This window comes from Diceros bicornis, chromosome 19 (genome assembly GCF_020826845.1).
Source record: "Diceros bicornis minor isolate mBicDic1 chromosome 19, mDicBic1.mat.cur, whole genome shotgun sequence".
Classification (NCBI taxonomy): domain Eukaryota; kingdom Metazoa; phylum Chordata; class Mammalia; order Perissodactyla; family Rhinocerotidae; genus Diceros; species Diceros bicornis.
The window spans coordinates 13,027,141-13,052,374 of record NC_080758.1 but is presented as its reverse complement, the minus strand read 5'-3'; the positions used below and the strand labels follow the sequence as shown (position 1 = coordinate 13,052,374).

At 53.8% G+C, this 25,234-nt stretch overlaps 1 protein-coding gene across 3 annotated transcripts in view; it reads right to left on the bottom strand.

Moving 5' to 3' along the window:
* PREX1 (phosphatidylinositol-3,4,5-trisphosphate dependent Rac exchange factor 1) overlaps window positions 1–25,020 on the bottom strand; it is a 193,435-nt gene extending 168,415 nt beyond the window's left edge. The window contains exon 1 of one of the 3 annotated variants that reach the window (XM_058562512.1): window positions 24,594–25,020. In XM_058562512.1, the coding sequence (XP_058418495.1) occupies window positions 24,594–24,806 (213 nt within the window). In that variant the 5' untranslated portion in view covers window positions 24,807–25,020. The remainder of the gene's footprint in view (window positions 1–24,593) is intronic. The other 2 variants (XM_058562513.1, XM_058562511.1) reach the window with 2 other exon arrangements.
* Window positions 25,021–25,234: the final 214 nt, after the last annotated feature.

Here is a 25,234-nt window from a genome sequence, read left to right as displayed (position 1 = left end):
TCACAAAAACCCTCTGAAGTAGGTACTGCAGTCACTCTCCATTTTGCAGGTGGGGAAACTGAGGCACAGAGAGGCTAAGTAACCTGCTCCAGGTCACACAGCGGGAAGTGGCAGAGCTGGACTGTAACCTAGGCTTAGCTGACACCAGGGCCTAAACTTACTCATAAGGACTTTTATCAGTCGGGTGACCGACAATCCCGGTTTACCTAGGACTGAGAGGTTCCCCGGAATCGGAACTTTTAGTTTTAAAACCAGGGCAGCTGGTGACTCTATTCACCACTCGACGCGTCAACAAGAATAAAGATAACAGCAACAGTAATGGACCAGCAGCTACAGCCACTGAGCACTTGTGTGCCAGCCTCCTGCAAACCCCTGAAGCCCGTTCTCCGACGCATCCTCACCACACAGCCCTGCGAGGGAGGGGCTTCGTTCTCCCCGCCCCCCGCCCCATGTCACAGATGACGACACTGAGGACCAGGGAGGCTGCAGAACTTGCCCGCGGTCAGCCCGAGTCGAGGGAGCACAGCCGCTCACAGGGCCAAGGTGGCACAGCTCTCCACGCCCTGCGGCTCTCGGAGGGGGCCCCTGAGAAGACGGACCTTTAGGAAATCCACGCCTGTAACACACATGACACGTGACCAACTGCTGTGGATGCAAAGAATTCCGGGATTTCTAAAAACACGTGAGCTTCAATCTGCCACTTGCTAACGGGGTGGCCTTCGGGCAAGTCCCTGCGCTCCTCTGGACCCTGCCATCGCATCTGTAACGAGGGGATAGGAAGAGTGCTCCCTCACGGGATCACGGCGAGCATCCCCGGAGACCACGCATCTCCAGGGCTCAGAGCACGGCCCCGCTCCTGCAGAGGAGACACTCCGTGAGGATCAGCGGCCATCATCACTGGTGGGAGGGTACTGGCAGCCGTACCTATGGAGATCCCAGGCCGCGGGGTCGTCTATGGAGACCGTGTAAGCAGGGGACGAACACGCCCTCTTCCAGCAAGTCTCTGGCCCGTCCAAACAGATGACGTCAAGGGTCTAACTGTGAGCAGCCAGAACCGGCCGGCAGGACTCTCCCACTCGCTGACAAGCTCTGAGGAGACGAGACCCCCCGCCCGCCCACCCAGCGTCAGCCACCTTCTCAGAAGCAAGTCCAGACCCACCACGCAGCAGCCCCCAGGGGGCTCGCAGCACCATCCTTTAATGGAAGCCGTCTGGCCAAAGTGTGGTCCTGCAGTGGGTGAGAGCCAAGGCTACGGCTTCAGCTCCATGGAAACGGGCTTTTTGCTCAGAAACCAGCCCATATCCTGAACCCAGCCACTCCTCTCCCCTTCCCCCCAGCCCATACATACCCCATTCTTCACAGCAGTCAGAGGGTTCTTCTAAAAGATAAGCCATTCACTGTGACTCCTTGGCCTTACCCTAGAAGCCCAGCCCCTCGCCTTGGCCCTCTGTGAGGTAGCTCCCACAACACTGCTCGGACCTCCTCTCCCATCCACTCTCCCCTCACTCACTCCATCCCAGCCACGCCATCCTCCCTGCTGATCCTGAAAATGGCCAAGCTCACCCCTGCCTCAGGGCCTTTGCACGGGCTGTTCCCTCTGCCTGGAACACAGTTCCTCCTGCCTTTCTTCCCATGGGTGGCTTCTCGGTCCAGGTCCCAGTTCAAAGTCACCTACCTCATCAGACAGGCCAACAGCTCCTCACCAAATCCAAACAGCCCCAACACTCTCCAATTCGTATCCCCGTATTATCACATTCATAGTAGCATTTGTCACCCGCAGGATTTTTCTTATTTACTGTCCATCTCCCCCGACTCAAATGTCAGACCTGCGAGAGCAGGGGTTTCGTCTGTTTTGTTCACTGCCGCTGTCCAGCGTCTGCACATAGGAGGACCTTAGTCCACATCTGCTGACGGCACGAGGACAGCAGACAGCAAGATTCCTGAAGCTTAAAAGACGTCTAGCGTGGTGTGCAAGTCACCCACTCCCTTCGTGACAAGAGCTCTAGGAGAAGACAGGCAGGTCTGAGAGCCTGTAATGAGGGGTCTGACCCCGGCCGGCTGAGGAGTGGGAGGGGGGAGCCAAGGAGAGCTCTCCTGAGAAAGTGCGCGAGACCCTCGCAACTCAGAGCGTGGTCCCCAGACCAGCAGCACGGACATCGCACCTCCTGGGAGCGTCTCAGAAATGCAGCATCTCAGGCCCCACCCCAGACAGGCTGGTCCAGAGCCTGCATTTTTATTAGACCCCCGGGCAGTCCGTGTGTATAGTAAAATTGGAGATACCCTGGCTGAGACCCCAGGATGAGCAGACGATAGCAGGCATGTCCGGTTCAGGGTGTTCCTGGGACCGAAAGGCCTAGCGCAGGCCGATGTAAAACGTGGCTCCCAGCACCAGGGGCCAGAAACTGAGGTGAGGCCCATCCGGGGTCCCTGAGCACCCTTCCTCCCTCAGGCCCGAAACAGGACCCGAGAAGCCCAGAGCCGGCATATGTGGGGGGTGGGGAGGAGGGGGATCTGAACCCAACAGATTTGCGTGGCAGACTCCCCGAGAGCCGCACCATCTGGAGCCCCTTTGTGATACAGGGAGGGGAGGACGGCGGAGAGGCAGGGAGCCGAGGGTATTTATAAAGCGTGGGCTGAGGGGGCAAGGGAGGCGTGTGGGGAGAGGCGGGGGCCACCTGACACCACAAACCCAGCACCCCACTCTGCCTCCCAACTGCCTGCAGCAGACAGGGCCACACACCCCGAAAACCACTTAGAATCCACGTGAAACCCACCCTTTCTGCAGCTTGTGGAGATGGGACCTCCTGAAAGGCAACCCTGACTTCTGCTTCTGGTGCGTGTGCCTGGGAGGAGCCGACGCCTCACCTCCAACAAGAGGGATGAACATGTGACCCAGGCCTGGCCAGTCAGAGTTCTGGGCCCCTAAATGGGCAATGCTTGGTTCATGGATGGGTACATGTCCTAAGGGTCAGGCCAGCGAGCACCTGGATCCAGCCATGTCTGAAGCCATTACTCCTGAGTCAAGTGAGCCCATAAAAGCCTTTTTTTTTTTTCTGCTTAAGACCCTGAGTTGGGGTTTCTGTCATTTACAACCAAGTCCTGACTGATAAATCTGTTAAAGCATTTACCACCCCATAAATGTCATTATTTGTGCATCCATTCTCTCCCTGGGACGGGAGCTCCCTGAGGACACATGCCATTGTTTGATTTGGCTGTGTCCCTGACATCTAGAAGGTGGCCTGATATATAATATAATCTCAAGAGATCTGTGACAGTGCATGGACAGCTCTTCCTTCCCTCACTCTACAAATATTTCCCGAGCACCACTACGTGCCAGGGACTGTCCCATATCTGGGAGCAGCAGGGAACAGGAGATGAAAATCCCTGCCCTTCAGGAGCTTAAATTCTAGTGCAGGGAGAGTAGACAATAACTAAACAAGTGAGTAAAATGTGAGTGCAGTGGAGAAGGAGAGGAGCATGGGAGCAGGCGCAGTTTTGAGATGTGAGGTCAGGAAGGCTGCACTGACAAAGCGAGATATCTGAGCAGAGACCTGAAGAGGTAGAAAACCACATGGATACCTGCAGAGTGTTCTAGACAGGCAGACAGCAAGTGCAAAGGCCCTGAGGCAGGAATGTGTTGGGTATGTTTGGAGATGAGGTCAGAGAGGTGGACCAGATGCTGAAGGGCCTTCTAGGTCGTCATCAGAGCCTTGGCCTTTACACTGAGCGAGGTGGGAGCCACGGGAGGGTTCTGAGCAGAGAAGGAATGTGATCTGACTTACACAGGACGTGCGTGGGGAACCACCTGCTGGGGGTCAAGTTGAGAAGCAAGAGACCAGGGAGGAGGCACCTGCCAGAGTCCCAGCAGGAGACAATGGTGGCTGAGACCACGGTGGGAGCCGAGGAAGGGTGAGGGCTGGCCAGATTCTGGGCACTGCTGAGGTGGAGCCAACAGGATTTCCTGAGAGTCTGGAGGGAAGACACAGGAGGAGAAGCAGAATAGAGATGGCTCGGGGATGTGCCTGAGCAAGTGGAAGGATGGCGGGGCCGTGAACTAGACGGGAGGGGGCCGCGAGAGTTTGAGATGCCCCTAGACACCCAAGTCGAGTCGTCTGGACGGCATCTGGATACAGATGCCTGGAGGTCAGGGCAGAGGTCAGGGCGGGAAATATGAATTTGGGAAATGTTACAAAGGGACGGCATTTCAAGTGATTGAACGAGATGAACTCAACCACAGAATGATGACAGAATGATGGGGGGAGAGAGAAGGAATGGTCTCCATCTCCTTGCCACTGGGCTCCCATTACTCCCAGTCTCCCCAGTGTGCTGGGGGAGGGGGTGACAAAGGGCAACAGTGACTAGAATGGCTTGCTGTGGACAAACGAGTCCTGCATCCATCATCTTGCCTGCCCCCGAGAGGCTGAGAGGTCAGTAGGGCAGGACTTAGCACTCCCTGTGCCCCTCATCGCCCCGCTGAGAAACCGAGGCTCAGAGAGGGACGCGGCTGGCACAAAGGAATCTGAAGGCCACCTCAGCTGGCTGAGCCACCCGAACCAGGCCCCAGGCTGCAGACATGACGCGCTGCTGCCAAACGGTTTTACATGAGCAGGAATAAGGAGACCGCCCCCCACTCCACCTGCCGTGGCTGCCAGCACGGAGGACGTGACAAAAGACCTGACACATGGGGAGCGGGCTGAGAACACGTCTTGGCCCCGAGGCGTCGTGGTGACTGGCAGACGACAGCAGCCTCGCAGGGACGGGCAGACGGCAGTGCTGGCACCAAGCTGGGGAGCTGGGACTGGCAGCCAGCACCAAACTCAGGACTGGGTCCCCAGAGTCTCCTGGCATCGGAGTCTCCCCTCTTCCTGGACTTGCGGGCCAGCCCCAGCCCAGAACTCCACCTCCCTCCCCAGGATGGGGCATCCTGCTCCCACCTTGCTTATGATATCCCTCCAAGCCTCAGTTTCTCTGCCTGTGAGATGGGTGGCAAATACAGCAACTTTTATGTCGTCATTTTGTTACAGCAGCTAATATTCGTCCAGCTCCTGCTGTGTGCCAGACGCCCATCTAGCCCTATCAACCTCGGCCCTATGGACACTTAGGGCCAGATCATCGTGTGGGGGCTGGCCCAGGCACTGCAGGATACTTAGCGACATCCCTGGCTTTTACCCACTAGAAGCCGGTAGCATCCTGCCTCCCCAGTTATGACAACCAAAAATGTCTGCGGACATTGCCAAATGTCCTCTGGGGGGTCAAAAACCACCCTCGTTTGAGAACCGCTGTTCCAGCATGGTTCTAAGCCGCCCAGGATGGCAGCTCCATGAGGGCAAAGATCTTTGTCCATTTGTCAAATCTGGGCCCGGATTTAACGTAAGGGGCCTGGTTTCAGAATCTCGCTCAACCACCCGCTATCCTGATTCTCAAAGGACTATGGGAGGGTTTATATGACCCACTATTACACATAGGTCTGCACACAGTGGGTGAGAAGCCAGTAACTGTCTTTTTTTAAACTGTTAATTTATCTTAATTTGAAAAATAATGTGTCAATTATAACTAGTGAAGCAATGCACAAAAAAAAATACAAAGATATATGAAATATCTTTCTCTACACCCCTCCCCATTCTCAGCCCAAGGCCACCAACGTTAATATCCTGGCGTGCATCCTACAGTGCCTTTCTCGACATTCGTAATACCCACCAAGGGAGTCTTCTTGCTGTTATTTTTCTTACAAAATTGGGATCGCATTCTGCATCTGACTCGCAACTTAACCTTTCTTGCTTAACAAAAACCAGCAAGTACAGCCCTTCATGTCAAGAGAAGAGGACAAACTCGTTCTTTTCAACAACTACCTGATATCGCAACACATGGACGAACAACAATCTTCCGTCACACTTTGCTAATGAATACTCACGCGATTTCCTCTCTTTGGATATTAGAAACAAAACTGGAGTAAACATCTTTGTAACTTACATCTGTACATACTTTTTCTCTTGGTTCTACAGGAGAGATTCCCAAAGGAACCGAATCAGAGGGAATCGTGGTTTTTTATTTTTAAAGACAGGGCCAGACTATTTTCCCCAAAAGAGAGCAGTCATTAACACTCCCACCAGCCTCATACGGACCTGTCTGTTTCCCAGCAGCCACGCCGGCACTGGGCGTTACCACTTGGTGTGTGTGTGTGTGAGCGACAGCGGTAATGCTACGCAACGTGATGCTGAGTGATGTGGTTACTCAGCCGAAACGTGGCTCCACATGGTTCTCATCCCCCAAATACTACCAGTTCAAGAGCATTCTGGACCCAAATGGGCAGAGGGCTATGGGGGAGCAGGGCCCTGAGACGCCTTCCTCCCAAGCCCCTCCCCGTCCTCACAAGCTGACTCTGGAGCCGGTACCATCCTCATTTCTGAAATGGATTTCACACCCGGGCACAACAAAGATGCCTTTGTCACTAGGAAAGAGGGAGCGACTGTTGCCAGAACATTCTGGGTTCTGTTCATTCAACTCTCTGTGTGTGGGGAGAAGGAGGGTGGAGTGGGGGGAGAACAGGATGCTTCCCGCTCCGGGGCTGACCTCAGGGGAGCCGGCGGGCAGAGCTGGAGAAGCCCCAAGCTACCCATCGTGCACTCACAGGTTCTTTCATATCTGCTGGGTGCTCACGACGTGCCAGGCACCCGGGAAGCACTTTACACCCATCACCTCATGTGATTCATCCCCACAGCCCAATAAGAGCGGTGACATCATTAGCCCCACTTTACAGATGAGAAAACTGAGGCTCAAAGAGATAAAACCAGAACTAGAGGTCACACAGCTAACAAATAACACAAGGAGCACAAAGGAGGGGCAATGAACTAACTTCTAACCACCTGCAGAAGACCCTGGACCCCAGCTGACATGCTGTTCCACCGGGGCAACCACAGCAGCCTCCTCCCTCCGCCTCCACCCTGCCCCCTACAGCATATTCCCCACTGGCAGCTGGAAGGATCCTGTGAAAACCAAGTCAGACTCTGTCCCTCCTCCACTCAAAAGCTGCAAGGGCTCCCGTCTCACCCAGAGTAAAATGCAAAGTCCTTACAATGGCCCACAGGCCCTGCACAATCTGCCCACCAGCCTCCCCACTCCCACTGTTACCTCCCTGACTTCACCTCTGATTCACTCTCCTACTGGTTCACTCTGCTCCAGCCACTCTGCCCTGGCTGATCCTGAAACATACTCCCGCCTCAGGGCCTTTGCACTTGCTGTTCCCTGTGCCGAGAACGCTCTTCCTGCAGATACAGAGGTTAAGTCATTTTCCTGAGGTGACACACCTAGAAGGAGCAGATTCTGGATTCAAATCCAGGCCGTGTGGCCTGAAAGAAGACACGACGCACACAGCAGAGTCTCTAATAAGAGAGAAGGACGCTGTATGACCCTGGGCAGGTGACTGGACCTTTCTGAGCCTCTGTTTCCTCCTCTACAAAATAGGCAACATAGGAACATCTTCCCCATCAGGTTTCTAGGAGGCTACACTGCCTGGGACATGTCCACTGAGGACAACACCTCACACATGTGGACACTGGTGTTATTATTAGATCCATGGAAAGAGCTGGAATAGTCAGGGAAGGCCTCCCGAGGAGGCAGGATATGAGCAAAGCTTTGAAGGTAGGAAGGGAAAAGCCAGGAGGCCGTGCAGGCAGGCCAGGTGACAACAGGGTTCCCCTGGGACCCAGGACTTGGGAGAAGGCAAAGGCTTGCTATCTGGGGTGGAGGCTCCAGCATAAAGGCACGGAGGTGCTCCTGCCTGGCCCCTGCCCTTCCGGTCCCAGCACCCCGGGGTCTTCCTCCCGGGAACCACCACTCCCCCACTGCCGTGGGGCACAGCCGGGCCCCTCCCCCAGACCTGGTCAGAGTCTCAGTGACTGACTAGGGATGGGCACACGACCCAAGGCGGCTCATCAGAGGCCGCCCAGGACACCAGGGAGACGCTTCACGCACACAAGCCGAGCAATCCCCGTCTTCTCTAAGGCAGTCTGAGCTGGGTTTCCCGTCACCTGCAACCAAAGAGTCCCGACAACCAGCTCCTCCTGAGCTCATCAGCAAAGCAGTGCTATCGTTACTGTTGTTGTTATTATTATTTCAAAACCTTATAGATCTGGGGGAAACAGGCAAGGGAGAGATCTCCGCTGGGCTGCACAAGCGCAAGAAGACGCCAAGCCCAACTGGGCTGGTGTCAGGGTCCTGCGGTCCAAGAGGAGGCGCCAGGCAGCAGCTGAGGGACCCTCACACCCCTGTAAGAACCCACTGCTTCCTCTCTGGGGTCTGCACCCCAGGGTCTCCCAAAGGAGCACAAGCACAGACAAGACTCAGGAAGCACGACAGACGGATGTGGGGACCTCAGTCCAACAGCTGATGTTGCAAAAGAGAAAAGAGAGTGACCGCCCACAGGCCACAGGAAGTGGAAGTCGGGGTAACAGAATGAGCCTCTCTGAGGGAGAACCACCTTCTCCCCTCCTACTCACCTCAGAGAACAAAAGGACCACCCACAAACTGGAACATGCACCTCAAACTCGAACGCCTACAGGGGCCAGGCAGGTAAGGGGTGGGGCGGGTGGGCGTCCTTCATAACAGCAGTGAAAGTCGTATCCTTTTAACAGGAAAGTGCATTTTTGCTTACTAAACACATCTTTCTTCCAAAGAGAAACTTGCCACGTCCTACTTTTCTTAAAACATATGACCCTCCTGGTATGCCTTTCAGTTTTCCAACTGATAGAAACAAGGGTTAGAAGAAATATTCCATCATCCTCTTAACTCTACTATTAAAAAAAAACAGCAGGGCAAGTGCAATGATAAATGGCAATCAATGTTTGGTTTCAATGTCAGGGATATTAGGGAAGAGTGGAGACTGTGGCAAACTGAAGACTGTAAGCCCTGTTGAAAGGGAGGAACTGCTATTCAGGTCCAACCGAGCACTGCCTATAGGGATGTGAGCTTGGTGTGGATAGAGCTTCTGATTATTTAAGAAGCCAGAAATATACATTTTTGCATGAAATTTCTTGATTTTTCAATGTTGGCAACTAATAAAAATTTTTAAAACGCTGTACAGGCCTGAAAAAACCTACTTACGGGACCCCCAGTTTGGAAGCCGTGGTTCTACGGCCCGTGGACCATGAATGATGGTAAGAGGCTCTGCTTTGGTCACATCTGTGTCCTCAGCAGCTAGGACAGGACCTGAGCCCACAGCAAGGGCCAGACATGCACACACGTGCGCACACACACACACGCACATGCACACACACACACGCACACATACACACCACTTATGGTCACTGAAGTCAAAGAATCCGAGAGTGAAGCTTTCTCTGGGCCCACAGGATTCACCCGACTCCTCTGCACATGAACTAAACCCCTCTCTGTGCTCCAGGGTGTCTCAGCGGTCAGGCGAAAGCAGGACAGCCACGGGACGGGAGCCAGGAAACCCGCCTTCAAATTCCAGCTTAGCCACAAACTCACTGGGCAAACCCGGGCCAAGCCACTCAACAGCTCTGAGCCTCAGTTTCCCCTTCTGGAAAAACGAGACAAACGGATGAGATGATGCTCTGACAACCTGATTCTAGGTCTCCAGTTGTCAACGATTTATTTGGGTTAGTAAAAAAAAGGTCCTAAACCAAGGTTTCTTCAGCCCTCGGTTACTAAATCGATAAATAACTGGCAGCTTGAACAAAGACGCACACGGTCTGCAACTCTGAAAAACTAAAAGCCATGTAAATAAATGCCCACTAAAAGAAGAGTGGTTAAATTATAATAACAGTATTCGTATGATATTTTTATATATTGTTATAATAATTATTAAAATTAGAGCTAATACATATGGAGTGCTTACTCTGTGCCAGGCATTGTTCTGAGAGCTTCACAGATCTTACTCATCTAACGCCCCCATGAATCTAAGCAGGAGGCACTATTTTCAGAAATGAGGAAACTGAGGCAGACACAGGTAAGTAAGTAGCTAGGATTCCACTTGAACAGTGGGGATCCCCAGCCCCCACGTTTCGTCATGCAGCCATTAAAGGTTGGGTGACAAAGAGCGCTCAGTAGCAACACGAGGAAGCGCACGGAAGGGACAAGAGGAGAAGCTGTAATTGTGTGTGCAGTGCGATCGCACCTTGGACAAAACAAAACGCAAAGGATACGGAGGAAATGCACCAAAAGGTTTCACGGCTGTTTGGAAGGGTGAGATCTTTCTACTTGTCTTTATTTTCCAAATGTTCTACTATGAGCACAGCGGCAGCAAACATGACCAGTGTGTGGCAGGCGCCCCTGGGAGCCAGCACTGTGCCCGGCACTGACCACTTTACTCCACAGAATCCTCGCCCCTCGGCGGCCACGAGAGCGGAAGCCCCAGGGGCCCAGATGCTCACCTGCCCTGCAGCTGCTGTGTCCCCAGCACCTACAACGGGGCCAGGCACACAGGGGCGCTCAGTGCAACGTGCAGAACAAGCCTACCGGGTAGGAACACAGATTTCCCCATTTTACAGCTAAGTAAACTGAGGCCCAGGAGTCAACTGCCCACGGTCACAGAGCTGGTAAGTGGTGGCCCGGGACAAGCAATGACAGAGCCGCATCTTAGCAGAGCGTTTCTACCACCAGCATGAGGGGGAAAATCGCAGACAGCCGAAATCACCAAAAAGACAGGACAACTAAATGCAACGCGTGATCCAGGATTGGACCCTGGACTGGGGATGGAGGGGTACAAAGGACATTTTGGGGAAAATACGTGAAACTTGAACATAGATTGTAGATTGTAACAATTTAGTACCAATGTTAAATTTTCTGATTTTGTTCATTGCACTGTGGTTATATAAGAGAATATCCATGTTCTTAGGAGATACATGCTGAATTATTTAGGGGCATCATGTCTGCAATTACTCTCAAATGGAGCAAAGTAACAATAACAGTGTATGTGTGCAGGGGTGGGGGGAGATGGAGGGGCAGGGGAGTAGAGGACGGGGTGGGGGATTGGTGGTGCAAATGTAGCCACAGCTAACAACTGGTGAATCTGGGTAAAAGGTATATGGATGTGCTCTGTATTTCATGAAATGCCAAAATAAAAAGTTACCAAAAAATTAACTTTGAAAAAATGTCTTAAATTACCCATAAATACAGCATATGGGGGTTTGGTGTCTAGACCCCTCTATGCATGTAGAAACGTGTAACATATACAACCAGGTACATACAGAAAACATTTACCATACTTGGTGCCAGAAGAGAGAGCGCCTGTAGCCATATGGACATAAGAGAATGTGCTTCCGACACACACTCCCCCACTGTATTTGTGACCTTTGTGATCAAGGGGAAATAAATCTCCAAAACCACCCAGTCAACAGCCTGGCCAGCCGTCAGCTGGCAGCTGGGACCACACAGAGCTCCCTCTGCCCTCCTGGTGTGGTAAGGGCAGGAGGCAAGGACGCCAGTCTGCAGCCACTCCCCACGCTGGGGTCCACGCTCCCCAATGCCAAAGCCACTCATTGAGAGAGCGGCAGGAACCAGGAGGGCCCCTGTCACAGAGGGCGCCCCATCCAATCCCCTTCACTCACTCATTCACTCCCTTGACCGATACTAAGAGCGCCCATTATGTGCTAAGCGCTGGGGATCCATCCGTGAGCACAGCTGACCAGGGCCCCGACCTCATGTGACTCATATTCTAATGAGGGACACAGACAGTAAACAAGTAAACAGGCTAATTTCAGGGAGCGACAGGTACCAAGAAGAACAGGTGTGGTGATGTAGAGAATGTAACTAGAAGGTGCTCTGAGGAAGCAACACTCAAAGATAAGGTGGGGGCCTTGATGCCAATCCCAGTAAAGGCCTTGTGGACAAGAGGAACAGCAAATGAAAAGGCTCAGGCGCTGGAAGCAACCTAGTACAGTTCAAGAACAGAAAGAAAGCTGGTGGGACTGGGGCAAAATGAATGTAGGGGAGATGAGGTTGGCACAATGAGCACAGCCCAGATACATAAGACCTTGTAAGCCATAGTAAGGAGTTTGGATTCAATTAACCTCGATTTTCTGCTCCCCCTACCTCCAGCACAGCGCGGATGGGAGAGGAAGGAGACTCCTTATGATTGTTACTGCCTCACTGAACAAACCAGAATGAAATGGCAAGATGCTGGACCTAAACCCACCCTGTCAATAATTACACTAAATGTATATGAGCTAAATAGTCTAATTAAAAGGCAGAGACTGTCAGAATGGATGAAAAAGCAAGACCCAGCTATACGATGCCTATAAGAGACACACTCAAAACATAAAGACACAAAGAGGCTAAAAGGAAAAAGATGGAAAACAGAAAGCATAAGAGAGCTGGCACGGCTGTATTAATATCAGACTAAAGAGATTTCAAGACAAGGGGCATTATCTGGGATAGAGAGGAGTATTTCATAATGATAAACATCAATTCGTCAGGAAGACATAATCATAAACGCATATATTCCAGCAAAAGGACTTGAAAATCCACAAAGTAAAACTGACAGAACTCAAGGGAGAGATACAGAGATCTACACTCACAGGTGGAGACTTCCCCAGCTGCCTCTCAGTAACTGGCAGACCAAGTGGGTCAAAATCCAGGAAGGACATGGAAGACGTGAACAACACTGTCAACCACCTTGATCCAAATGACACCAGCAGGGCCGTGGCTTAGCGGTTAAGTGCGCGCGCTCCGCTGCTGGCGGCCCAGGTTCGGATCCCAGGCGTGCACCAACGCACCGCTTCTCCGGCCATGCTGAGGCTGCGTCCCACATACAGCAACTAGAAGGATGTGCAGCTGTGACGTACAACTATCTACTGGGGCTTTGGGGAAAAAAGATAAAAATAAAAAAATAAATGACATCAGTAGAACACTTCACTCAATGACAGCAGAATACATATTTGTTTCCAATGCACATGGAATGGTCACTAATGTAGACCATATGCTGGGTCATAAAGCAAGTCTCAATACATTTCAGAGGGCTGGAAACCCACAGAGTATATTATCTGAGCACGGCAGAATTAAGTTAGAAATCACTAAATAATAAGTTATCTGGAAAAGACCCAATATTTGGAAATCAATACCAACCAGAATGGCTTCCTCACTCCCCACCCCACCCACAGGGTAACATCTGGCACAAATGTCTCCTAAAGGAGGGCATCTGCCCCGTGGCTAGGTCTGAGCCCAAACCTCCAGGTGGAGTTGGGGGATCAAAAGGAACAGAGGCTCTGGGCTCATCCTCAATACCCAATCAGCAAATCATTGCAAGACATGCTGGGGTCTGTGTTAGAGACCAGGACCTGCCAGGGAGGGAAGTGCACCCCCATATATCCCACCCACCCCACCTCACTCAGAGTGAACCCAACTCACTCCACTAGCCAGTCACCCCACCTCGCTCAGAGCCATCCTGGGCAGGCCCAGAGAGGGAGTTAATAACATACAGCAGTCAAGAACACGGGCTTTGGAATCACACAATCCTGAGTTCAAATCCACCACCCACCACGACATTAGGCAGAATCCTGTGATGGGCCCCAAGAGTCCTGTTCCTTGTGTATACACCCTTGCAAGTAGATGGGACTTTGCCTGGGTTCACTCCTGTGATTAAATTAGGGTACTTCACAAAAGTGAGGGGAGTTCAAAGATGTAATTAAGGTCCCAAATCAGTTGACTTGGAGTGGGCCTGACCTAATCAGGTGAGCGCTTAAAAAGAGACTGGAAAAAAGGGGTTGGGGTTGGGGGGTGAACTGGGCCATTCCCAAAGGGAGAGGGATTCTCGAGAAGTGCCAGCTGTGAAGAAGGGGCCATGTTTGAGAGGGCCACATGACTGGGACCTGAGGGCAGCCTCTAGCAGGTGAGAGCCATCGCAAGCCAACAGCCAGCAAGAAAATGGGGACGTCAGCCCTACAACGGCAAGGAGCTGAATTCCAACAACAACCTAAGCAGCAGCCCCCAAGCCTCAGACGAGATCACAGCCCTGGCCAACACCCTGACTGCAGCTCGCGAGACTCGGAGCTGAAAAGCCGGTTACACCGTGCCCGGACTTGAGACCACAGAAACTGCGAGATAACCAACAGTGCTGCTTCAAACCACTAACTTTGTGGTAATCTGCTACGTGGCAATAGAGCACTAACATGTCATCTCTGTGTGACCTCAGGCAAGTGACCTCACCTCTCTGGGCCTCAGTTCTTCATGTGCACAATTGTGAGGATGCAGACGAAGTAGGACGTATAACGGTCTTACCCAGCGAGTGGGGAGCAGCTGATTGTGTGCCCTTTGTGGTCCGTGGAGGGATTTCACAGTGGGAGGGGCCTTAGTGTATTCTTGAGAAGTTGACCTCTTTTTTTCCATCTTTGGGTGTGCTCCTTGGGGAAGGGGATGGGTAATATCATCTAGCTCCAAATTACAGTCATCCCTGAGACGCCTTTGCTCCCAGCTGCCTTCAGAGTGCAGAGACCAAGTCCAGGGCAGGGGGCCACTTGGTCAGAACGAGTTCAGCTGCTTACTTCAAGCCCCATGAAGGATCTGGGGCAGTTTTTTCAAGATGAGACCCTGTAATTGTCCTTGTACAAAAAGTAGGGAAATACTAAGAATCTAAAACAAATAAATAGTTTTAAAAAAACAACCACTACCATTGCCTGGAGCCTGACCATGTGCCAGGCACTGGGCGAAGTGTGCCAACCCATTTTATAGATGAAGAAACCGAGGCCCAGAAAGGGGAAGCGCCAGGGTCACACAGCCACTGAGGGGCAGAGACACAGGCCAGACCCCGGGCGCCTGAGCACGACACCACACTGCAGAAAATTCTCCTGCACCGAATCCCCTCAGCCCATACGGCCCCCTATACCTTTGGTTATGTTAGAGAACATCAGACTATCTCAGTCCCAGGTCCCCAAAAGTCTGCAAGAAAATATTTAGCAATTATATAAATCAAGATGATCACATTATGTAGGAAAACAAAAACATGTATACAGAGAAGCATTTTTTTCATTCAACAAACATTTAATGAGCACCTACTGTGTGCCAGGCATTGCTCTTGGTGCCGGAGAGACAAAGTGAATAACAAATAACGCAGGGAAAAGGAGACAGGAAGTGGTGAGTAGGGTGGAGTACAATTCTGAATGGTGGCAGGGGCAGAAAAGACCTCATGGGGAACATGACCCCTGAGCGAGGGCCTGAAGGAGTGAGCCACAGGGATGCGGGTGGGGGCGGGGAGGAGCATTCCAGACGAACAGGTGAGAAGACCCGAGGCAGGAGCAGGCCTGGGGTGTGAGGAGGGCCAGTGCGGCTAGAGGGGCGTGAGGGAGGAAGATTCTGGAAGTAGACAGCGGTAATGATTGCACAACTCTGTGCATACACTCAAACCACTGAATGGGATGCTGAGAGGGTGAGGTTTACGGTGTGTGAATCACATCTCAATTAAAAAAAAAAACAACTGTGTGAGAAAAAGAATAATAGGAGAGGAGACGGAGACGCAACAGGGGCAGATCCTGCAGGACCTTCCAGGCCGTTCTAAGGACTCAGCTGCTACTCTGAGGGAGGTGGAGCCACGGGAGGGCTTCGAGCTGGGCAGTGGCCTGAACTGACTGAAGTGCTAACTGGGTCCCTCTGGCCGTGTATGGGGACCAGCACGTGGGAGGCCAGGGTGACAGCAGGGGTGACTGCCCCAGTCCTGGCCATGTCCCAACTGTGCATCCTCGGGCAGGCCACCGCAGCCTCTGCACCTCAGCGTTCCTCACCTAGGAAGCTGGTCTGAAAAACACGGCCCCCACGGGGTGGAGGTGAGAGCGAACAGCAAGAAAGTGTGATGATGGCTGTGAGCGGAGGGTGGGGTCGAAGGCGCCACCAGACAGATTTTCGATCATGCAAATTAGTTTCCTGAAGAGAAAACAGAGGGTGCCTTCCTCCCTCACGGGGAGCTGGGACCCATCTCACATCAAGAGTCCTTCCCACCTCGGCCACCAGCGCCTGTCCACACCCAGGCCACAAACGGGGGCCCACACTCCTCTCTAGGTGTGGTCAGCTCAGACACAGTACCTACCGGGAGGCTGAGACCCAAACAGGGACACAAACGGGCCCAGGTCACACAGCAGCCAGGGAGAAGACGGGGGATCTGCGGGGGGAGGGAAGGTGTGGTCCTTCTTCCTGGATGGGGGTCCAGGCTGGAGGCAGGAGGTGGCTGTGGAGACCTGGGGAAGCGCACTGTGCAGTCCTGATTTTCAGATCATCAATTAGACCACGCCACACCCTGCTGAAACGCTCCAGGGGATCCTCACCCCACTAAGAATAAAACCCAAACTGCGCACCATGCATGAGGCCCAAGCCACCGGGCCCCTGCTACCCAGGCCAACCTCATCTCCCCTCCAGCCACCTTGGCCTCTTACTGTTCCTCAAACAAGCCAAGCATGGTCCTGCCTCAGGGCCTTTGCACATGCCCTGGAACACATTTCTCTCGATTCTTTCCACAAGTGGCTCCTTCTCTGCCACAGGACTCAGCTCAGATGCCACCTTCTCAGAGAGGCTTTCCTTGACCACTCTATCTTGAGAGATGCGCCCATCCCTATGGCCAACATATCTCCATTTTATTTCCTTCTTGATGCGTCCATTCCCCAACTGTGTGGACTTGGGCATGTTACTCAACCTCTCTGGGCCTTAGCTTCCCCATGTGCAAAATAGGTGTAACGATGATATCAACCTCAGAGGGTTGCTGCAAGGGCTCAAAGAGATAACCTATACACTTAGCACAGTACCTGGCACATAGCAGGGCCTCAGTGGATTATGTTATTATTGTTACACCTCTTGTCACTTTCTCAAGTGATCATTTTTTGTACTGTCTGAAGATTCCATGAGGACAGGGACCTTGTCCATCTTGTTCTGGCCACGTGCCAGCACCCAGCCCAGAGTCTGGCACACAGTAGGTGCTTAATGTCCTTTTACTGAATGAGTAAGTGAATTTGTGAATGAAAGCATTGACTGCCCACATCCCGCTCTGGCCCTGGCCTTGTTCCTCCTCAGAACAGCTCCTTGCAGAAGCCACCCACCCCAGCAAGGGGGAAAGTACGGACCCCAGATCCTGGTGGCTGACGGCCGCCTGCCTCCACCAGCCGTGGTGGCCCCAGTCCCGCCAGCCTGAAACAGTCTCGCCTCCCCTGGCCCAGATTCAAGGGATTGTCTGTCAGTTCCGCCCCGGGGAAGGAACCAGGAGGTAAACACACAGATTGAGCGTCAACCACAAGACAAAAGAGGGGCGAGCAGATCCCCTTCTGGTCCTCAAGGAGCCGAGAAAATAAAAATAAACTTAAGAATCCACACAGGGCTGGGAGGCTGGAGGGCTTCCCTTCCTCCCCGGGGGCTTCCTCTCAAGGACAGGAGAGCCTGAGGCAGGGGCTGGGGGAGACTGACCCGGTCTCCGCACTCAGCTGTGCCAGGCGCATGGACGACCACACCCGCTCCTCACCGCAACCCAAGAGGCTCCCATCACTCCACTCCGCAGACGGGGAACCAGGGCTCAAAGAGGAAAGGGGCTTGCCCAAGGTCACACAGGGGCAGAGCTGGGATTCGAACCCAGGCCGTTTGTCTCGAGAGTCCACGCTCTAAACCATGGACCCGAGAGACACACTGCTGGGTAAACAGAACCAACCGTTATCATGCTACTTACGTAAACACACACACACACACAGACACACGCATCGATTCCATACACCTCTACCTATGCCTGTAAATGCCCTAACGTGGCTAAAAGAGAACTGGTGGTCAAAGGAGGTTTTAGCACAGGGGTTCTCAGCCAGGGGACATGTGGTAGTGTCTGGAGACATTTTTGGATTGTTCCGGCTGGAGGAAGGGGGTGCTCCAATATCTAGCGGATAGAGGCCAAGGATGCTGGTAAACATCCTACGATGCACAGGACAGCCCCCACAACAAGGAGTGATCCTACCATGCACAGGACAGCCCCCACCAGGACCAGCGGCTAGGGCTGGAAATGCCCCCTGCGGAACCTCTGTAAGAGGGACCTTTGATCCAGGCTGAAACACAACTCCCCAGAGAAGGACGGGGGCCACTCAAGCCCTCTCTCCAGAACTCTCAGGATGGAACCCTGACCAGCTGCAGAGCCACCACCCTTGACCAGAGCTCACCTCCCTCTGGGGGCCACAACTTCTGCAGGGGGTCGCCCTGGGGTCTCCCCTGTGAAATAAGGAGATTCACACACCCCCAGCTTACGCTCAAGTTCTCTGTATCCTAAACTCTGGGGCTAGAATCAGCTCTGACCTCATCCTGAGCCCGGGGAACGAGGCCGGCGGGACACCGCACGCTGGTTTGAGCATCAGCCCACCCTGATCACCCACCTCCCGCCCGGGTTCCAGCCAGAGAGCCTGTGTCTGCTGGAAAAAAGTGGAGAAATCACAAAACTCGGAGAGGTCAAGTTCCACAGCCAGGCAAAGCCCGCTTCAAAGACCTAACTTGCAAAAGCTTTGAGACATGGAGGGCTCTGAAGCAAAGAGGATGTGGGTTTCTTGATGTGAGGGAGTGGCCCCGAGTCCAACAGGTCTTCCGCTCGCCGGCTTGATAAAGGGGGACACTCTCTAAGAAAGAGGCGCCCTGAAGCCTCCAAAAGCCAGGGACTCCAACCCCACCCACCTCTTCCTACAGTGACAGATAAACAGTCAGGAGGGCGAACACGGCAATACCAGCGAACGCGTGTCCAGGATGCTTATTCGAAGTGACCCTCTCTCAAATGCACAGGTTCTAGCATCTCCATTGGGTCGTCCTTCTCATGAGGACAAGGACCACATCTGCCCTGCTGATGGCTGCATGTTCGTGGGCTAGAACACTGCCTGGAGTACACAGCAGGTGCTCCATAAATACCTGCACGCTGAGAAAAGCAGGGACCTTCTTTCTGGTTTTACCTGTACCTGGGGCCTCTGTTTGCCCTACACAAAGGATGCGCCCCATCTACCCCCTGCTGACACTTAGGTTTTTATCATCAAAGGATTGCCACCGACTTCCTCATGATGTTCAGCCCGACACAAAGTGGCCCGGTCCGGGCTCTCTGGCATTTAGGATAATTTGGACCTTAAGGCTTAATTCTTGCCCACTTGGGCAGCCCGGAAGTCTCACAAGGGCAGTGATTTTGGTCACAAACAGCGTCATGTTGGGGCAGCTCAGGGTAGCGATAAAGAATGTGGGCTACCTGGTTCAAATCCCAACTCTGTCAGGCTGTGTGATCTTGGGAAACTGACTTGGCCTCTCTGTGCCTTTGTCCCATTTGTAAAACGGGAAATGTGGTAATAGTTGAAACTTCTGAGTTGATACACAGAGTATGCTTTACACAGGGCATGCCAACATTTAACACAATATAAGTATTAGCAAATTATATTATTACTATTGCTGTTGCATTAATCTAATAATCATGCTGAAGATAAATTCTTTCTGTCAGCATGTTTTAAAAAATATTTTCACATTATATGCATACTTTTATATAAAAAGGGTTACAAACAGGATCTCTTAGCACATTTTTTTCTTTTTTTATCTTCCTGCCTGCCTTTCTCCACAAGATACACATCTTTCCATCCTCTTCCCCAAGCTCGTGCAATGTTGTGCAATGTTATACACACAATGTGCGTGTGTATATTATGGTTACTGTTTATCTTCCCCAAGTGGAATTATGTTACACACACTTCTTAGCATCTACTTTTTCACAACACAACCACATGACAATCCCCCAAGTCACTCGTCGATCATTCTGTGTCAATGACTGCAGAATTGAAAACGCGCTCCCCATCCCCCCTCTACCCCCGGCTCTGCTCCCTAATGTCAGACTAGGAGTACAGAATCTTCAAAAAAAACAAAAAATAGTGACAACACAAAACCACAGTTTCTTGTTTTGGCAAGCAGAGCTCCACTGAGAAGAAAAGCTTTGGGCTCCTACCCTCAAAAAGCAGAACCACAGAAGGCATTCTGGGAGCTTTCTGCCCACATGGCCTAATCCTCAGGGACCCCGGCCCCACGGGTCGGGCAGACGCCCTGGGTGTCCGGGAGTGACAGGTCTCTGCCCTCAGCCAGGGGAGCCCTCTGGGGAGCTGCTGACCAGGCCCCACCCAGCAGTCTCTCTGCCCATCCTCCACAGGTCCCCTCTCTGCCCACCACTGCCCAGCTGGCACAGCCATCAGGGGGCCCCCCTTGGCACCTGCCCCTGAGGTCTCTCCCCGTGCAAGCAGGGACCCCAAACCCATCCAACCAAGAGGCAGATGGGCCCATAGCTCACTCGGCCTCCTCTTTAAGAGGGGACACTTTGAGCCCCAAACAGACAACCTATCTGCATCCCCACTACTGCACACCACCAAAAAGCCACCACAGCATTCTGAGCACCCACTGTGTGCTTGGCACAGTTCTAAGAGCTTTAACCACAGGTTCATTTAAGCTTCACAACACCCCCATGACACAGGTGCCATCCTATGCCCATTGTACAGATGGAGAAACTGAGGCACAGAGCAGGCTGGTGACCTGCCCAGGGCCATGTACAGTCAGTTGGGGGTAAAGCCAGGATCTAAACACCAGCAGCCCGGCTCCTGAGCCCCCCACTCAACCCTCAGGCCACGAGCAGACACGGAGGGCAGAGGAGGAACCCAGCAGCCTAAGATTTCCATTCTTCTACAGTTCCGCCTGTTCTGCAGAAGAGTCAGAGGAGGAAGTCAGCGGAGGAAGTGCAGGCAGAGGGTGAGGGTCACACAGACCTGGGTTCGAATCCCAGTTTTGCCGCCTTAATCAATCATGCGCCAAGCCCTTCATAAGCCAGAGGCAGTCTGCAAAGCGGCTAGGGACATGAGCTCTGGGGTCGGCAGCCTGGGATCAAATCCCAGCACTGCTGTCTACACGCCCTAGGGCAGCTTACTTCAACTGTCTTGGCCTCAGTTTCCTCATCTGTCAATGGGGATAACAACGCACTCCCTTCATAGGGGTGCTGGAAAGATCAAAGGAATTGATACACACAAAGTGCTTAGAACAGCAAATGAGGAATCAGTGCCAGCTTCTCCACATAATGACTGTCACGATCATTATCAACACCGCCCAAGAGCACACGGGCAGCACCCGGCACTATCAACACCGCCCAAGAGCACACGGGCAGCACCCGGCACAGCCGGGGCTGCTAAATGCTGAGATCCAAGGTCCGGAGTCAAAACCCAGGGCATTTTCCCCTACAACCTCTGTGGGGTCCCCCCAGAGAGATCCAGCACGGCCACGAGAGGGCTCTCCTTGCCTCTCTGTGACTCTAAACACACACAACACACAGCACCAAAGTCATCAGTCCCTCTTGGAGATGGAGGAAGGGGCGCAATCCAGTTCCTGAAGGAGGTGGGGAAAGACAGGGAGATTCTAGAGGAACCGCAGAGCCTCAAGCCCGGAACCAAACGAAACCACTGGTTCCGGAGTGTAGACGGTCAAAAGGAAATTCACTCAGAGTCCCCATTCTCCTTCAGGGCTGACTCAGATCTCACTTCCTCCAGGCAGCCCTCCCTGACTACTCCTGCTCACTGGATGCTGGAATCCTTTAACCCTAAACATCTGTATTATTTTTTTAATTATCACATAACATAATAATTAATCATAATACCTGGGGCCGGCCCCGTGGCGTAGCGGTTAAGTGCATGCTCCGCTGCTGGCAGCCCGGGTTCAGAACCCAGGCACGCACCGAAGCACCGCTTGTCAGGCCATGCTGTGGCGGCGTCCCACACAAAGTGGAGGAAGATGGGCACAGATGTTAGCCCAGGGCCAGTCTTCCTCAGCAAAAAGAGGAGGATTGGGATGGATGTTAGCTCAGGGCTGATCTTCCTCACAAAAAATAAAATAAAATCATAATACCTAATATTTATATGCCTTGCTCCCTGCCAGGCACTGTTCTAAGTGCTTTATATATATTTATATAACTCACTTATCCTCTTAAAACCCTGTAAGATAAGATCTATTATCATCCCCCACTTTACAAATGAGGAAAGTGAGGCTCAGAAAGGTTAAGCCACTTGCCTAAGGTCACATAGCCCAAGGACTTGACCTCAAGCAGTCTAGCTCCAGTGCCCAGTGGCCCTGGAGCTCTGGCTGCAAGACCTACTTGCATTTTCATAAACATTCATTTTGCCACTCCCTGGAATGTCCCCTCCCTGAAGGCAGGAACTTTGACCCGGCTCTTCTGCGTCTTCCACAACGCTCAGTCTATCACAAAGGCTTCATCGCTCCTGGTGACAGGACCTTGAAACGAGGGATGTAAGGAGACCAGGGCAACCCTGGGAGACTCGCCTGTGCCACACGGAATTAAAAGCAGGGAAGGATCACGGAGCATTCTCCCGAGCGGGAACAATCCCTCGGCAGCATAAAGGCTGGGAGGAGAGAGTGGGAAGACAGAGAATCACTACCTGCAGGCTGCCAGCGCCGCCGCCGTGGAAAGCCTCGGTAATTAGCAGTTCCTGAGGCTCCAAGCCCTGGGTTTTCAAAACTGAAAGGCCTATGGGTTGTTTAGGGGCCATTTCTGACGGAGCAAAACAAGAGAGGCCTCCTGCAGTTCCCAAACAAGGTATACGGCTGGCCAGGTTGCACAATCAGTCCGGGTCTGGCACCAGCTGGGGGACACCCAAAAGGACAAGGCAGAAAGGAAGCCCAGATTCCCCTCCCTCGTTTTACAGGTGGGGAAACTGAGGCCAGGACAGGTGGCATGATTGGTCCAGGACGTCCAAGTTGGAACCAGCTCATCTCAGAACCGACTGGTCAACCAAAAAAAAAAGAAAGAACTGATGAACTCAGCAAATTAAAAGTGCCAAGCAGACAATGTGGAAGTAGAGAAAGCTTTTTTTTTTCCCGTTTCTTAATAATAAAAATGGTTGATTCCAATCAATTTCCATTATTCTTGCTTCCCCAGACTCTACATGTGGACAATTTAAAACCGCAGCTAACCCAAACGCGATCTGTGTCTGCTCTGAAATGCACCACCATCCAGGGTAAGGGAGTGGGAGGAAGGGGTGTATTTTCTTTCCCATTAAGACAAAAATCAGTTTGTCTTTGCTCTTTCTCGTCCAGACCGAGGAGCAGGGAGTGGTTCAGAAGGAGAAGTGAGGAGTTCCCCAGAATCTGACATTGCTCACAGACGCCAGGGCTGCTACACCTTTAATTCAGAAACTGCCAGCTTCAAACCGAGCAGAATTTTTTTTCCATTGTGAGAGAGCGAGAGATGTGAAAGAAACCCCAACCCTGCCTTATTCTCACATGCCTTTCTAGAAGAGTCCTTTAGCCAAATGGTTTTCAACGCCTCTGCACAACCCCCCCCCACACACACACACCCCTCTTTTCACAGAGAGAAGGGCTCTCTCCTCCCTGAGTTGGAACTCCGACCTCACACAGCCCCGGCTGCACCCCCAAGCCGAGGATGCCAGAGTCTCCCGCTTCCCCCAGAGACGGGGAGCTGCCGAGCTGGGTTCTGGGGCTCTGAAGGAACCACCCCGGCCCCCACCAGCCCTTCCTGAACCAGGATTAAAAGACTTCCTAAGGCAGAGACGCGAGTAAATGAGGTCCCAGCAGGAGGCACGGAGATGAAAGCCCTCGCAGTCTCCTAACTGGCAGGAGGCTTGGCCGGGCCCACCCCCTCCACCCTCCGGCCACTTTTCTCACTTCCTAGGAGAGTAGGGAAGTGCCCCCTTCCTCCCTCTCACAGAAAAAAAAAAAAAAATGCAGCATAGAGTTTTAGAGCACCGGCTCGGACTGGCCTGGTCCAAAACCCGGGATCCCCAACGAACCAGCTGTGTGATTCTGGGCAAGTTACTCGACCTCTCTGGAGCTAAACTCTCCCACCTAAAAAATAGGGCAAATACTCGTCCCTACTTCAAGAGCCACTTGTAAAGGTTAAACCCTCTAATGACACATACAGGCGCCTGCCACATAGTAAGCGCTCAGTTGTTATTTTAGAGTCTGACTCTGTGGTTTTGCAACTTGGCGATGGGGGGTGGGAGCTGGACTGTCGAGTCGTGAGTTCGAAACCCACTCTCTCCCAGCTCCAGCAGAAGCGTGTGCGTGGGGAAGAGGGCGCTACCCTGGGGTTCTGTGGATGTCTGGCCCTCCTCCGGGCTTTGGCTTTTATCCTACTCCACCCGGCGCGGCGAGGCGCTGGGCTCCAGGATTTCTAGGGTCCGTCCTGTATGAGCAGCGGCGCACCGGGCGGCCAAGAAATCCCCGGGGAAAAACGCAGGAGCGAGAGCTGCCGGCGCACGGGTCCCAGAGCCCCTGCCTCACGGATGTAACTAATTTTAAAACTATTCGAAAGGCGGGGAGGGGGAAAGAAAAAGACAAAAGGGCAGCGCGCAAGGGGGAAACGGAGTGCGGGGGACCCCGGGTCGGGGCTGGACCGCGGGCCGGCCAGGGAGGCGACAGCTCCGCTCCGGAGGAGCCGGCATCTCCCCACTTCTCCGCGCGCCCCGCGGGGCGCCCCGGAGGCGACTCTCGCGCCCCCCGGGGGCCGCGGCCACAGGTTGTGGGGACCGCCCCGCGCTGGAGGCCCCCGCGCGCCGCAGCGGGGCCGGTGGCCGGAGCGGAGGCTGCCCGCGCGCTCCCCGGGCGACACTCACCGACTGCAGGAAGCGCAAGGTGCTCACGTAGTCCCGCTCGGTGCCCAGGATCTCGTTGAGGACGCAGAGGCGGAGGCGCAGCTGGCGCTCTGACTCCCGCGCGGCCGCGCACGGGCCGGAGCTGGGCGCAGCGGCGCCGGGGGCCCGGGGGTCCGGGTGGGCACCGTCCGCAGCCCCGTCGCCGCCGGGATCGCTGCCGCCGGGTCCCTCCATCCTGGCGCGGCCGCGGGCGCCGGCTCCTTCCCCGCGCGGAGGTGGCGCCGAAAGGCGACTCAGGCGTCCAGGCGCCCCATCCCGGACGGGGCGCGCCGGCGGGCCGGGCTCAGCGGCGGGCCGGGCGCATGGCGCGGCGGGCGGGCGGGCCTGGGGGCGGGCGGCCCGGGCCGGGGGCGGAGGCAGCGCGCGGGGGCTGGACGAGGGGCGGGAGGGGGCCGGCCCTCGGGGCTCCCAGACGGCGGGCCCCGCCGCCGCCACCGCCCCCGCCGCCCAGGGATCGTCTGCCAAGTGCCACGCCGCGCTCGGGCCGCACAGGCGCTCGGCGCGCGCACGGGGCCCCCTGCAGACGCGCCGCGGCGCCCGGCGGCTCCGTCGGAGGCTCGGCGCGGCCGGGGCGGGGGCGCCGGGGGCGCTCGGGAGGGAAA